Source organism: Aulostomus chinensis, chromosome 6 (assembly GCF_037954235.1).
Source record: "Aulostomus chinensis isolate RoL2024-O1b breed Wild chromosome 6, RoL_Achi_v1.0, whole genome shotgun sequence".
NCBI lineage: Eukaryota > Metazoa > Chordata > Actinopteri > Syngnathiformes > Aulostomidae > Aulostomus > Aulostomus chinensis.
Window position 1 is genome coordinate 30,703,155 of NC_141325.1, and position 15,408 is coordinate 30,718,562.

At 47.8% G+C, this 15,408-nt stretch overlaps 1 protein-coding gene across 3 annotated transcripts; it reads left to right on the top strand.

Annotated features, from left to right (window-relative positions):
• Positions 1-2,518: 2,518 nt before the first annotated feature.
• On the top strand, positions 2,519-11,212 carry atad1a (ATPase family AAA domain containing 1a). 3 transcript variants are annotated; one of them, XM_086207526.1, is made up of 10 exons: positions 2,519-2,629; positions 3,660-3,859; positions 3,962-4,060; positions 4,167-4,287; positions 6,138-6,338; positions 6,755-6,861; positions 6,980-7,069; positions 7,676-7,726; positions 7,920-8,098; positions 9,314-11,211. In XM_086207526.1, the coding sequence occupies exons 2-10, from the start codon at positions 3,686-3,688 to the stop codon at positions 9,441-9,443; spliced, it is 1,152 nt and encodes a 383-aa protein (XP_086063652.1). In that variant the 5' UTR covers positions 2,519-2,629; positions 3,660-3,685; the 3' UTR covers positions 9,444-11,211. The 3 variants fall into 3 exon arrangements, with proteins under 3 accessions (XP_086063652.1, XP_086063653.1, XP_086063651.1); XM_086207527.1 differs by lacking the exon at positions 2,519-2,629 and adding an exon at positions 2,661-2,983 and having other exon boundaries at positions 9,314-11,212; XM_086207525.1 differs by lacking the exon at positions 2,519-2,629 and adding an exon at positions 3,403-3,521 and having other exon boundaries at positions 9,314-11,212.
• Positions 11,213-15,408: the final 4,196 nt, after the last annotated feature.

A 15,408-nucleotide genomic window follows, 5' to 3' on the forward strand; every position in this document is an offset into this window, starting at 1 on the left:
AGATACACAAGCCCGCGCTTTCCTGCCCAGACCCATCAGAACGGTCCTGTCAGCGTGCCGTCTCCGGGGACGTGCTGCTGCTGTACGCGGGGATAAAAGCTTTTGATGAAGCATTTCCAGGACCAGAGATGTGGCCAATAGCAGCTCTTTCTGCTGCAAAGGTGCACTCAAGTTTGCTGGCCACTCAGGCTGGGACTGTGCAGGAAGATCGATAGGCAAAGAATTAAGCTACCAAGCTGCCGAGGCGACACCTGCCATGAACTGAGAGGTCAGAGTCGACGAGGCAGCGCTTTTTACTCGGTCTCATCAGCCCTTCACCCGATATTTTAGGAACGCCTTGAGAAAATGTATTCCAGTTTGGCACATATGTCCACTGGGAGTCAGGGATCGAAATGAGAATTGGGTGGTCAAAGGGTCAAAGGTCAGCTCACCTGCTCGGTATCCGTCTTGTTCTCATGAGCAGCTCAGTAGTCTTGCCAGCAACACCTTGTGTTAACGACCATACGTTCTGACTCATTTATACACGTCCCTGAATTTATTGTAGATTCTGTCCCAAGTGACTTGTGTTATTGAGCATGGATTAATATCTAGATATTTTACAATGCTACCTTTTGATTGTCGGTGGTGGATGAATACTTCTCTGACACCTGAACATCCAAAGGAACCTTTCACGCGTCTTTTTGTTGTATGTTTAAACAAGAGTCACATTTTTTTTTAATCATTTTTAATGTATTGTCCTGGCAATGATTTGATGCTCACTTGTAAAGATTCGATATACCTGCTAGATTGGTATCATCTGGAGGATGAATTATTGGTGTGTCAGACAAATTAAATATATATTTGAGACTGTGTATCCGAAGCCTGGAGCGGGAAGCGTTGCACACTGGTGGTGTTTGCTTCTCCTGCAGCCCCCAGCTTGATGCCAGACACAGTCTTGAGGAAAATACCAATGTGAATCATGAAATCGTCAACTAGAGCTTTCACTTGACAATTTAATGAGGAAGTTTTGCAAATTATGTGTTTTTATTGTGTTGTTTCATAGTTTCAAAACTGAATTTTGTCTTTTCAGGAGAAGCGTGTCTTTGGTGGTCTGGAGACAGGCTGTAAGAGCATTTTAACTCAACATATGCGCCAATTACCAGTCCCTTTGGCCCAGGTGTGATAAATTGCTGTGGAAGAAGCCCATTTGTTTCAGCCTTATCTTTAAGCAGCCGTTAAGGGACTGAATTATCCATTATCAGACAGCACGGGAAATAAATAGAAACCCAGCAGATGAAGGTTTAACATTGGAGGTAGCTTCCACACCTGCGTTGAAGCCTTCACCAGGACTTGGTGGAATGTTTGTTGTCCATAGTCTAGTTGGCAGATCCACCTCCTGTCCCTGAACAATACGCTGCTAATCAACGATTAGCCTATTTAAAATAGCTTGTGGATTTTTCTGACACATAGCAACACTTCTGTGGGGAAAGAATTCAGCCCCCCCTCCCCCCGAGGCCAGTGCAAAAACAAAAGAGGAAGCTTCTTGTGGACATTTGTGGGCAGGGTTATATGCTGCACAGACAATTACCGGTAGTAAGAATTTATCCATCCATCCATCGTCATCTTCCGCTTATTCCTACACATTAAGGGTCGCGGGGGTGGAGCCTATCCCAGCATCAACGGGCGAGAGGCGGGGTTCACCCTGGACAGGTCACCAGTCCATGGCAGGGCCAACATACAGAGACGAACAACCATTCACACTCACATTCACACCTACGGTCAATTTAGAGAATCAATCAGCCTCGTCCCCAATTGCATGTCTTTGGACTGTGGAGGAAGTTGGAGTACCAGAGAGAACCCAGCAGGAACAGGGAGAACATGGAGACTCACCCAGAAAGATCCCGTGCCCAAGCCGGGACTCTAAACCGGAACCTTCTTGCTGTGAGGCCACAGTGCTGACCACTGCACCACCGTGCAGCCCAGTAAGAATTTATATGCTCTTCAAATTATTTGGATTATAGATGTTTTCTCACAGTGTCAGGACAACCTGGCGGGACAAAACCCAAACTAAATGATGAATGAAACAAACTCATGTCATGTTGTTGAAGAACTCTAGTGAGAGCCCTACTGTGTCTGCCGCTGAGTTCTTGTCGTCCCTCACCAAAGTGCCACTCTGCTGCCTGATCGGACAATGAAAATACAATTAATTGTTAGGGATCGAGGGAGCTATTTTACCTCATAAGAAGAAAACAGCATCAACAGAGACTTACTTAAATTTTAGGTTTATTTTTCATTGTAAGACATTAGGCCTTTAAGTGTTTATTCTTTTCTTTTCTTTTCTTTCTTTTCTTTTTTTACAATGGTGACTTGCCACCTTTTGGCGGGCCAAATTCGGCCCCCGGGCCCCACCTTGGGCAGCCCGTGATAGGTGCTGCGTGCAAGTGCAGTAGATGCCGGCCATCTGTTCACATCTGTCAGCTGTAAACTGCGTGCAGGCTCCGCCACCCAGTGGCTGTACGGACACGCTTGTTGGATAGGCGACTCCTACCCCGGAACTCAAATGTTTGTTCCTACCCGAACTACAATACGTGATGCGCAGTGGATGCCTCTCTTATTTAGCATTTTAATGTCGCTGCTTCTTCTTGTTTTGGTAAGTGGGACTGTTCTCTTTAATTCACCCCATGAGCAGTTGTTTGACACGGAAAAGATGTGATGTGCCGGTACATCAGTTTTTGTCGCTGTTTTGAGTAAAACACCACAATGCTGAAGGGATGCTAGTCCCGTTAGCTTTAGCTTGTTAGCTTTAGCATGCTTGGAGATGCTAGCACTTCACTTGCTCGCATTGGACTGCATCGACGCTGCTGACCTCTCCTCCTGCATCGCCTCCTTCAGTTGACCTCAGCGGGGTTCAACTTCAGTTACTGGGAACTGGAAGGTCACCGAACGCTCTGCGAATAAAAAGAAAAACAGCAGGCGCGTGACTCCTTTAACGTGCTTTATTAATGTAAGTGTTAATGAGTGGACGACGGATGTCCTGGTGGAAACAGCATCGTCCTGTTGTTGGTGATGGATGCAATCTGTATAATACAGCATAGAAAGCAGCAAGCCTGCACCACTCATTAACCCTACCTCTCTTTGCTTCCCTCTGTATTCTTGATGTAGCAACAATTTGTTGTATTTCTATCAAAATCAACCAGTGTTGTCCAGTACTCATTGTGAGGAAGCTGACATTCAGTTGCTGTAACTGTTACATTTCAGTGTCAAAATTTACATCAATACAAACCCCAACACAAGGCTGCTTTCAAATGAATGTGTTAATTACAGCATTTCTTGATGAGCAGTACATTCTTGACAGATGTTTATTACTGTAAGTGAGAGTTGGATCTTACTTGGAGAAAAGACACGTGTTAATTTCTATCATTTCTAAAACTGATGTTTTTCAGATGACATTCACGTGTCTCAAGTCCCCAGCCGCCCTTCATTGACCTGAGTGGAAAAAAAAGACATTTAATCAGATATGACAGTTTTGCTCTGGTACATTAGTGAGTAAAAAAATAAATCAGCTGCCAATAAGAATGAGCGATGCAATAATTGAGGATGTTTAAGCCGATAATTGGTGGATCTCTGTCGCTGTCTCGTGTCTGAATGGCACCACAGAAATGAATGTGTTTGTCTGGCAGCCAATGGACTGACACCGGCCACCGAGATGCTGCTGAAAGATCTTCCCAGAGACGCCCTGCTGCGGCCGTTGTCCAGGAATGAGGTGGTGGGCATGTTGGTGAGGCTGACCATCTTTGGAGCTGCCACCTACTACGGCATCAAATGGGTGGTCGAGGCCATGGACCCCACCTCCAAACAGAAAAGCCAAGCCAAGAAAAGGGTAAGTAGTGAAAGCAGCATATGAACGCACAGGTCGCTGTAGGCAAAGTGATCGGGGTGCGGCGTGGCGGCCGCCTCCTGTCAGCTTGTCCTCCGTCCTCAGGCGGAGCTGCTGATGAAGAGGATTGGTGTTGAGGGGGTCAGACTCACAGAGTACGAGATGAACATCGCGTCTCACCTGGTTGATCCACAAACAATGAAGGTGATGGTTCCAATTCCAGCCCGTGACATTAGCTTTCCCACAGGTAGTTGCAATTGTTCTCGCCCAGAGAACGCTCAGGCCGTCACAGTGTTTCATGGTCCTGCAGGTGTCCTGGAGAGACATTGCAGGTCTGGACGAGACCATCGTTGAGCTGCAGGACACCGTTATTCTACCCTTCCAGAAGAGACACCTCCTGGCTGGGTCCAAACTCTTCCAGCCTCCCAAAGGTACCGCAGCAGTGGCTCGTGTCAACAGAACTCTGACATATTTTACAACATTAAACGCGTCAAAACTCCTCGTGGTAATTGGGACTGATGCACACGTAGCTTTACATTTATCTTAAAACATTTAGGGACAGGTGCACCTTTTTGTTTTTTCTGTGTGCCAACACTGTTTTGATTCAATTAAAGATTAAATAATGACGTCACACCTTTGGATTCAACGAGGGGGATTTGACTCTCACCAGGGAAGCAGTAAATGAAGATGTGCTTCTGCGCTCGCCTCCTCCAGACAGCAACTGAAGACTCATTCATCTCATTGATTGTCAGCATCGTTATTATCGTTAAGCTTCCACCATCTCCATCTACTTCATGCAGCATCTCAGGAACACCTGGGATGAATTGTCCCACCCAGCGTGACATAAACTTCCACTGGGATAAGGAATGAACAGGAAAACTTTTTTGGTCAAAGGTCAAGGTCGTGTCACATGACCTGGTGCTGCACAGTCAATCAGTTGTGTATTTATGTGGCGGGACAAACGCAGCATTTAGCCTTTGTGTTTTGAACAGATCTGCTCTAATGTTAGCTTTATTTTGTAATAAAAAATTATTGCCATGCATTTGATTCAAAAAAGTCATTTGCAAACTTTACAGTACAAATGTGATTTTAATGAGTTGAGCGGAAGAATACACTTCTCGAAATGACCAGTAATTCATGTGATAACAAAACAAGTCGCCTCATTCAATCCTTTGTTTGTCGTATCTCAGGGTGTCACTCAGTAAGGGATTTCTCCCCAGCGCTTAAATGGGTTCCATATCTCAGGACATCGTGAGGTTAGCATCGTATCGTGCTAATGCTAAATGGGACTCTGATGAACTGAAGAGATTTCGGGGGTCAAAGGTCCCAGTCAGTAGGACGTAGGTGCTGTATTTCCAGTGTAGCACAGTTGCAGCGCTCTCACGGTCCTGGATGGAGCCAAAGCAGTGACAAACATGACGCTTGTCTTTGTCTTTCACTGCATTATCTCATGCAAACACTTTTTAATTGAGTCAGTGGAACAAAAAGTTTAGCTGATACAGACAAAGTTGTTTTATGGTTCTTTGTTTTAAAATGGCATTAGAAGTAGTCTTTTGTTTGCCATTCAACCTCATTCTTGTTGGAGAGCCATCTGCCTCCGTTTACAGCCAAAAAACATTTGACAAGATTTGAACACTTGGCAGCAGGCTGAGGAGAGTGACTCAGAGGGGGTACTTAAGTTTCTGCAGAGTTGTTACTGTTTGGCTGAAAGCTCTGCACACAGTTTCAGGATGAGTCAACCTCCAAAATTAGCTGCTTTGGGAATCCACTTCCATCCCTAGCCCCGGAACGTTGTTTATATCATGGACGTTTGGAGTAGCGTGGCCATGGGAACAGATTGGTTGAGCTCCTCTGTTTGTATGTTGGGTAGAAAAGGCCAGGACAGGAAGCGGTCTACCCCGAGAGGCCAGGCGTTGTTGGCAGTGACTCAAACCTTCTGCAATACTCTGGAAATCATGTGAAGAAAGAAATATGCCTGTAGCAGGTTGGAGGCATCAGTGTGTCTGATGCTGGTTCAAGTAACTGGACTGGTGTCATGACAGTGGGGCCGACTTTTTAAAACTTGATGTTGCCTCACACTACAGAGAGATCCCCCGCGAGGAGGCGGGCAGCTAACTAATCCTACACTGGTACCAGGCTGGGACTCGGGATGGCCGACACCCAAAGGTGTGGGAGTGAAGTGTGGTGGCTTTCACTTGCAGGGATGAAGGATACAAATATTAGAGCAGGTGGGAAAAAGAACTACAAGTGGATCTTCAGAGTTGTTGTTTCGTCCTTGCAGGCGTCTTATTGTTTGGTCCTCCAGGATGTGGGAAGACCATGATCGCCAAGGCAACAGCCAAAGCCTCCGGCTGCAAGTTCATCAACCTGCAGGCCTCCACGCTGACGGACATGTGGTACGGCGAATCCCAGAAGCTGACGGCTGCCGTCTTCTCATTGGCTGTCAAAATCCAGCCGTGCATCATCTTCATTGATGAGATTGGTGAGGGTGTTAGAGTGATGTGCTTCAGAGCAATAAAATGAAAGTGAAATGTGTGTCAGCAGCAGACCCTCCACCAGGATCAGGAGGGAAGTGTTGCCTCTGCTGCTTGGTGAAGTCAGACATTGACTGTCTTAAATATGATTTGTATTTTGTCTTTTAAGCAAATGAGCAAACACGATTTTCTACAGCCAATGATGTGTAATGGCAGCATGTTTTTAGCAGCGATAATTCCTATCAAGTGGTGATTGTGTCACTCTTGGTTTGGCTGCTGGTGGTGCGGTGACGGAGTGAGTCAGTCAGCTGGGAGCTCCGGTTGCGAGGAGTGTGTGTCTGTGCTCAGGCGTCCTGCTAAATGATTGGTCCCAGTTTGTCCTTCAGATGAGTTTGTGTGAACTTTGTCCTCTTGTTTTGATCAGAGTCATTTCTGAGGAACCGCTCCAGCCTGGACCACGAGGCCACAGCCATGATGAAGGCCCAGTTCATGAGCCTGTGGGACGGCCTGGACACCTCCTCCACCACTCAGGTAACTACCAGCGAACCCTCCCCCACTGCAGTGCTACTGGAGTGGGGGAGGGTTGTTTCCCGGTAGGCCTTCTCAACCACATGGTTTCTGTAACAGGCTCTGACTCTCCTGATTGTAGGTGATGATCATGGGGGCAACAAATCGACCTCAGGATGTGGATCCAGCGATTCTACGCAGGATGCCCGCCACTTTTCATGTCGGACTCCCAGTAAGGTTTCTCCTTGGTCTCCGGCAAAAATGTGTTTCACTGGAAAAGGTGTTAGTTAGCGAGTTGTGCTAGAGCTTCTTAGCTCATGGACAGAGAGACGGGAGCACGCACACATGACTGTGGATTCGTTGCCCAGAACTCGCTGTGCCTGGCCAGTGTGCTGCTTATGTCTGGAACTCTGCTCACTCAGGGATGCGTTTTGATGAGGGACCAGTAGTTTACGCCTGTCTGTGAAGAAATCTGGACCAACGTCAGGAAGTGTAACTAGCATGTTTAGAGAGCAAGTTTTAAGATGTGACACACCGTCACATTGTGGCGGCTAACAGAACAAGTCTCACTCGTTGCTATGAATGCTGATAAGTTGTCCAACACGAATGATTGAAGGGTTCTGTGTTCTGAGCTGTGGGTTCTCCAAAGATGTTTGTGTGTTGTGGCTTGACAGATTTGTTAGAAGATGGTGTGAAACTTACGTGAAGCTTATATATGAAACCATAGATGCTGATTTCATTCACGTCCATGTGCGTGCGGGTCTGTGCAGAACCTTGAGGAGATCTGACACGTGTGAAACGTTGGTCACGTTCCTTTTGTCTGCTCTTGTCTTTGCAGAACACCAGACAAAGGCAGGACATCCTGAGGCTGATTTTAGCAGGCGAGAATGTAAGAAGTGATCTCTTGTCATCTGTGGAGCTGATTGTTCTCATCTGTCACCCATTTCACACCTGTGTGTGCGCTGCCAAGCAGTATCCCGTCACGCTTCAGTGGCGTCCATAAAGCACAGACGACTTCGATGAGAATCGTAACAAGTAACTTCTACATGATTCTCATTACCATCCTGCTTTCTCCCGCTCAGCTGAGCAACGCCATTAATCTGAAGGAGATCGCAGAGAAGACGGACGGCTACTCCGGCAGTGACCTGCGGGAACTTTGCCGCGATGCTGCCATGTACCGGGTTCGGGACTATGTCCGCAAGGAGCAAATGAGGCAGATCGCTCAGCAGCTACAGGACTGCGAGGAGGAGGAGGAGGAGAAGTATGAGTCACATCACAGCGCCATAAGATTTCAGACCTCTTATGTCAACGCCGCCGTTTATGTAACCAGCATAGTGGTGGAGGTCAGACCGGAGTGGGTTTGTAGGGCGCTTCCTTCAGTAGTATGAGGAAAAGGTTTGATTCCATAAAGCGACTGGGATGAAGCGCTGACTGTCGCTTTGTTGAGAACAGTTTTCAGACGGTGGTATTGAGCGTCGTCGTGATTATGATGGAACATGATTGCACACGGTGGAGACTCTGCCCATTTCTCCAGACTGTAAACACAAAACCCAATTTACAGACCACATTCCCTAAACCTCACTCTCCTCGCAAATCAATCGCCTCAAACTGGTTTTTTATTCGCTTGTTTTCTCAGGACAAACAAAGCCAGTCAGAATCCAATGAGCGTCTCTCCTGAGCCTTCATTAGACAGCAGCACATGAACACGTCCACATCCTAGGACGAGATACACACTCTGGGTTTCCACCAACGTTCACAACTTGGTAACAGCAGTTTTATTGTAGTAAAATGCAGAACTGCAAAAGTACTAGATAGTAAATGGGTGGAAAGTGTGCTACAGTAAATATATGTGAAGTGATACTGTACAGTTTCGTTCAAACAAGAATCGTACGAACTCCATAATAAAACACACCAGGACCCAGAAATAAGATCCATACGTCAGAGAGGAAACACGGGCCGGGCGGGCGAAGTCCCAGTGTCAGAGCAGAATACACTTTGTGTACGCACTGGGCATTGATTGTACTTTATAATTGATATTTGGCAGTATTCATAAAGTATTGAAATTAACTATGAAGACACAATTTTATTTAGAAAAACGGCAGTCATAAATTCAGTGCTTCTCCTACTGTGAAGAGTTTTCTGACAGACATAGAAACCCGGTGTTGATGTGGATTCCTGATTAGCCCCACCCACTTCTGCTCTTAGCCCCACCCTCCTCAGGTGTAATCCCTCCATCTGAGTACACGTACAGATCATTTACACAGAAAGTTGGAAATAGAGACGTTAACAGATCGAACGCCGCCACCACGTCAGCTTATATGGAATGAAATATGTGGCATCACGAAATTACTGTAAAAAGAAATAAGAACTTAATGCTTGTTGGCTTTTTTTTTTTTTAATGAATACAAGGTGACAATAAAGCTAAATTGAAGACTTTAGAAAATGAGAGTGAAAACTGCTGTGTTGTGGTCCTCAGGCCTGTGGATGAGGGGCGCCTGCGTCCTGTCACCCAGCTGGACCTCCTCTTCGGCCTGGACAAGATGAAGGAGTCTAAACGGGCCACAGCCTTTATGCTACCCAGCGTCTCAGAGGTTCCCCTGGACTAGACCCTCCCCAGCTCAGTGAGCCCTGGGCCTCCTGATGGAGGTGTGTCTGGAGGGGCTGGACAGCAGCTGTAGGTGTTGTAGACTTCCTCTATGCAGGTGGGATTGTTCTGAGCATGCTCCTTTCAGCACAGCCACGCGTCCTCTCTCATATATCAGACATCTACAGTGCCGTCTTACTGGCCTCCGACAAGCTCAGCTGAGTGTTGAAGAACCATCGTCAGTCCGGCATTTTCCCTGCATCCTTTCTTTCCAGTCACATGATCCCAGGAACTGCAGCAAACTACCGAACGATGACCAGCCGATTCCTCTGCTAACGGCTCTGTTTGCTGCAAGAACACGATTGAGTAGCAAAGACCTGAAGCATCGTGATGACGTGGACGGAAATGATCCTTGTGGAAGACGTGAATTGGACCTGGAGCTCCGACTCATACAAAAAACACTCACACATACGAAGAACTGTTGTGTTCATGATGATCAGCCATGCATCAAACCAAATCTATCAATACGGTGTTGTATCGGTGTTCAAGTTTAAAACTTCATGTCTGGTGAACATTTTCTGTCTGGGCAGAGATGAAGGCTGTCAGTCTCATCACTTCTCTTGGTGTGTGTGACAGGACACACAGCTGTCGTTGTGCGATGAGTGCGACTACCAGAGTAAGTGAGCCTTCCATGTTGTGCGCTCGTTATCGGGCTCTACAAGCCACAGTGTGCAGCTGCATGTTGGTGATGCTGCTGAAGACCATTTAAGCTCAGTTTGGCGGCTTCTGTTGCTCCAAACGTTGCGATGCAGCGATGAAGCAGTCCAGCCGCAGTGTGATTGCCTGATGAGAGCGGGATCGTCACTGATGAATGGAGGTTCACCGTCAGAGGGCTGGTGGCGGCTCACCGCTCTGTCTCCGGTGTGTTCATCCTCGCCAGCGTTGAAGTGATGTCATCAGCAGATCTATGGCGGGACTTCATCACCCAGCCGAAAAGACAACAGCTCATATTTCATCTGAAAGACAAAGGCAGAATTGGAGCTCTCTTTGATTTTTAATCTTTTTCAGGGTCATGTTCACGCGTCATTCGTGAAGCCATGTTGTGCAGCTTGGAATGAGACTGGATGCGAACCCACCACTGATTGACAGCAGCTCTTGGCATCGCATCGCAGGAAAGGTTCTTTTCAACCTTTGTGTGCGCTTTAAGAAGATGATGGTTTTTAAGTACTTATACTGCAGTCAGCCAGTTCAGCCCTGTGGTTGTGGTCATGGTGAGTTTTCATACACGGACGCAGACCGAACATGTTTGTCCATCAATGACCACACGGTGGCACTGCAGTGTCACTCCCCGATGTGAACATCTCCCATTGAAGGTTCCAATAGCAGACCAGTGAGTCTTACTGGTTTACGGAGTGATAGCCAGTCTGCACCTCTTCATCAGTTCCTCAGGTGAGGGTCAAAGGTCAGAGTGTAGCCGTGTAAATCAGTAGTTGTCGATGCTGGGAAACGCCCTCTCTGTCGACGGTGTCCTGACGCACACGTGTGCTTGTGTAAACATTGTCGACCAACTTTGTGTTTGTCTTGACCGAGTCATGTTGATCATGTTCAGCGTATTTATGGAGTTGCACAGAAAGATATTTGATCCTTTTTCAAAGGGCAACCTGTTACCTCACTTCCTTCAGGAACTCAACCCATCGTCAAAGCGTGTTTAGGGTTATTCTGTGTAATAAATGCAAATCTTCCCACATGGTGAGTCTTCTGCTGTCATTTGTGCTGAGCTGTCAAGAGACGAACGTGGTGGTTCTGGAGGCTCCTGCGCACTAAACCCAGCCATGAACTGCATGGACGAGCTGTTGTTGGTTTGGCTTTGTCTTCACTCGCTGTTGTTTCAGATTTATAGCCACTGGTCAACTGAAGCCTGGCGTCTGCACTTCTCACGACTTGCTGACAGCTAAACGGTTTCTAATAGCAGACGGAGCTTCTGAGTGTGTCTGGCTGCGCGTTCCAAGGTCATGAAATGTGAATTATCACACATGGAGGCTGCGCAGTTCTGGTGATAAGAAATCCTCACAGGATTTGCAAGGTTTACAAATGAGAGCAACCACTTGATAACAATGATGGCTCCTCATCTGTTTCCAGCTTCTCCTGGCCGCCGCCCAGGCTGCACGCCGGCTCCTGGTCGCTCCTCTCGCTGTCCAGGATGCAGCGGAGCAGAGCCACTTCAGTGTGGCTCAGCAACTTTCAGGGCTGACAGAATCCAAACCTTTTGAGTTATCACAACGTTTTTAACAACTCTTGTCCAGCGCAGTGTCACGAGTCATGTATTAAAGTTTGAAGGCCTAGGAGGAAATGGCGTTTTTGTTTTTTTCAGGGTTCAAAATCGGCTCAAAGTTGTACTTTCATGTGCATATTGCGGACTTCCTGTTGGACTTAGGTCAGGGGTGTCAGCGTGTGATTGGTAGGTCTTGATGAAACAAATAATTGAGGTTTGGTTCCATGTCTCTACGACGTTCTTAGGGCCGTGGCGCCCCTTTTTAGGTGCTAGGTGGTGCTGTGGTGCACATTTTGGCACTTTGGGGGTTCATTTTGCATTTTATCAAATTTTCCACCAGACCGGATGTGAGTGCCAGACTTGGTGAGTTTTTGAGCAGGTTTAGGGGGTCAAATTAAGGTCTGAAGTGGTGGAATAATAAAGATAGAAAGAAACGGAACAGAGACAACAGGGGCTTCGCCCCCAGTGACATTTCGCAGCTCTCTGGATAATCAGTCCCATCATGCCTCCCTCGTCTGAAACCGTTACCATGAAGCTGTAGCGTCCTGGCTGTGGCTGGGAAGAACGCTGCGTCCTCCACTAAGCTGGTTGTCAGTTTGATGTTCTGGTGTTCTTGAGTGAGACCTTGAACCTCGAGTCTCCAGACCAGCAGGCAGCACCTTCCTGGTGAAGGCTTTGTGTTCTCGTGAATCATTGATGGAGTCTTGATCTATGTGATCCTCCATAAACAGATGACGGCTCCCCGCCGCCTCCTGCTCGTCTCCTCTCAGACCTCCAGTCTGACTGGCTGCAGTTTCAGACTGCGAGTAAACAGTTGCGGGGGATGAACTTCTCAGTTGAAAATTTCAACTTCTGACCTCAAGAGTTTTACAGGTGCACGTAAACCCACACTAGCGGATTTCTTTGAGGCAACACAAGGACGAGTGCAGCGTTCTGGCCTGTTTCTCATGGAACGCTACTGTTTTCCCCTCTAGCTGCATCAGCAGATGATTTACAACAGCAGATACGTGTTTAATAGTTTTCCTTGTTGTCAGTTTTTTGATTTCCAAGTAGGAAGTACAACTGAGTGACATTCCAGTGTAGTTTTTCAGATGGGAGGTTGGAAACATCCCAGTTCTGAGTTGCCTTGAACGCAGCTATCAGGCTTCAGTGTTTTCCTCCAACTAAGCTCTGCAAGCATGTATTTCTGACCTTTGACCCTTTGATAAGTTATTCATGAGGATTCTGATGAGTCATTCATGAAGAGTGAGTCAAAGTGAAAGTCTCCATTCCAGCCAGATGATGGATCCCAGTCAATGACAACGCTGGAGGAAGCTCCCTGTGTGGAGAGGATCCTCTTAGATTCACTATTGTCTGTCAGCAGCTCTCAGCACCCTCCTGATGGTCTCAGGCTGACGGGGGGGTGGGGGGGTTGTATAATGGCTCCTCTCTGCTCGGTGACAGCACTCTAAAAGCCTCAGTGCCGGTGGACATGCTGGAGCGAGCCTGCAGCTGTTATCCCTGCCACATTGCTCAGCAGGATATCCTGTTGCTGGCTGATGCTCCAGGTTTCACAGCTGCAGTGGATAACTCATAAAGTCATGTTGCATAAATCTCTGAAGTGCTGGGAAGCTGCACGCCATCGAGGAGGATTCAGGGAGATGGAGGCTGGCTGTGGGATCGCTGCTGCTTTGTTTATTGGTTTGAGATCGAGAGCAGAGAGAGGGAGGAGCCTGGGTCAGCAGAGGAGGTGTGGAAATATTGGGATGTTGTGAGGTTCGAGTGCATCTTTGAGCTAACAGAGGTTTGTTTTGTGTCGGTCGTCCTGAAGCTGGAGGCCTGACATGATGAACAGAGACGTACTGCAGAGTGAATCCCTCAGTGGACTCAGCAGGAGCCTCGTCTTCATCTCTGGGCTCTTCAGAGGGGCCCGGAGTCACAGACTCGTCTCCCCTCATACGTTCTCAGACCTTGGTTGACGTTGTCACTCAGAGGAACACGACGACTTTTTTAGGGAAAACATGCTGAACGTCCCCTGAGCCAAAAAAGTAGACAGAGCGTCTTCTCTGGAGCAGATGAGACCCAGGCTAGTTAGCTTAGCACAGTGACTGGTAGTGGGTGGGAAGTGTTAGCGTAGCTGCGTCTCTGCCTGCATTAATATCAGGAGGGTTGTGTGTAGCCTCGGTGATGAATACCAGTTTAACATGAGGAGACGTTGTAGTGGTAGAATCAGACACGTAACCGGAACTACTTTCCTGACTGGGCGCAGTGATTTGACGCAGCACCTCCAAAGCTCCATTGGAACTTGGGTCAACAGAACCAAAGGTTTGTTGAGGACTAGAAGAGCGACTGCTGCTACTGATGATGAGGAGGAGGAGGATTCCTGCTGGACACACCAGCATCCTGGACCTGAGCTAGCTGATGCTAACACTTCCACCCACTACCAGTTATTGAGCTAAGCTAACTAGCCTGGACCTGAGCTAGCTGATGCTAACACTTCCAGCCACTACCAGCCATTGGGCTAAGCTAACTAGCCTAGACCTGAGCTAGCTGATGCTAACACTTCCCACCCACTACCAGCCATTGGGCTAAGCTAAGTAGCATGAACCTGAGCTAGCTGATGCCAACACTTCCCACCCACTACCAGCCATTGGGCTAAGCTGCCTAGCCTGAACCTGAGCTAGCTGATGCTAACACTTCCCACCCACTACCAGCCATTGGGCTAAGCTGCCTAGCCTGAACCTGAGCTAGCTGATGCTAACACTTCCCACCCACTACCAGCCACTGGGCTAAGCTGCCTAGCCTGAACCTGAGCTAGCTGATGCTAACACTTCCCACCCACTACCAGCCACTGGGCTAAGCTTACCAGCCTGGATCTCAGCTCCCTAGAAAGGGGTTCTGTCTTCTGGTCAGACTCTTGGGACAAGAGGGGATGGGGATGGAGATATGTGTGTGTGTGTGGGGGGGGGGGGGGGGGTTCATGTATTTCATGTAACTCAGAGTTGATTCTTTGTATCAGGAGTTCCATTACAAGTGGAACAGCTTTGTTTGAATATTTGCTGTTTACCCACCTGCACATCCAGCAGAAGTTTTTAGCTATGAAGCACAACTCTCCTGCGTCTCTAAAAATCCTCTCACACAGCTAACGAGGTGGAAGGCCAGGCTGGAGAGGAGGCTGCTCCATTAGCAGATGTAATTGGAGAGTCTGATGGCAGCAGCGCACAAGATGAAAGGTAATCAGAAGGTGTCAGAGTAGGTGTTGAGAGAGGGTTCAGCTCTCAGGACTCGCCGCTGCTATCGAATCTCCCTCCTTCGGATGAGAGCTCTCAGAATCAGAGGTGCAGCGCTCAACTTTTGGATGTGCAGAGAGACTGAGATTGTTAAGCAGGTGATGGTCTACTGCAGCTGCAGGTACGCTGTAGACTTTATACATGAAAATGAATACATGTAGGTATGATGTGTGTATACAGGGGTGAAAGTGGCTTAAAAGTCTTGCCGGAACTGTATGCTCACCCTTGGGGCAAAGGGCACACGCCGCCGTCAATGTTTTATGGTTTTTAATCGGTTTTGGGTGATTTTTATTCCAGTTTTCGGGTGTCTGTTCCCCACACAACTGCAGCCCCCATAGCCCCACCCTTCCCCCTGGAAATGCTTTGAAAAGTGCTTTGTGCAGTCACTGCCCTCTCCAGCGCTGACGACAGGGAGCAGGCAGACATGGAAACACAGATCATCGATG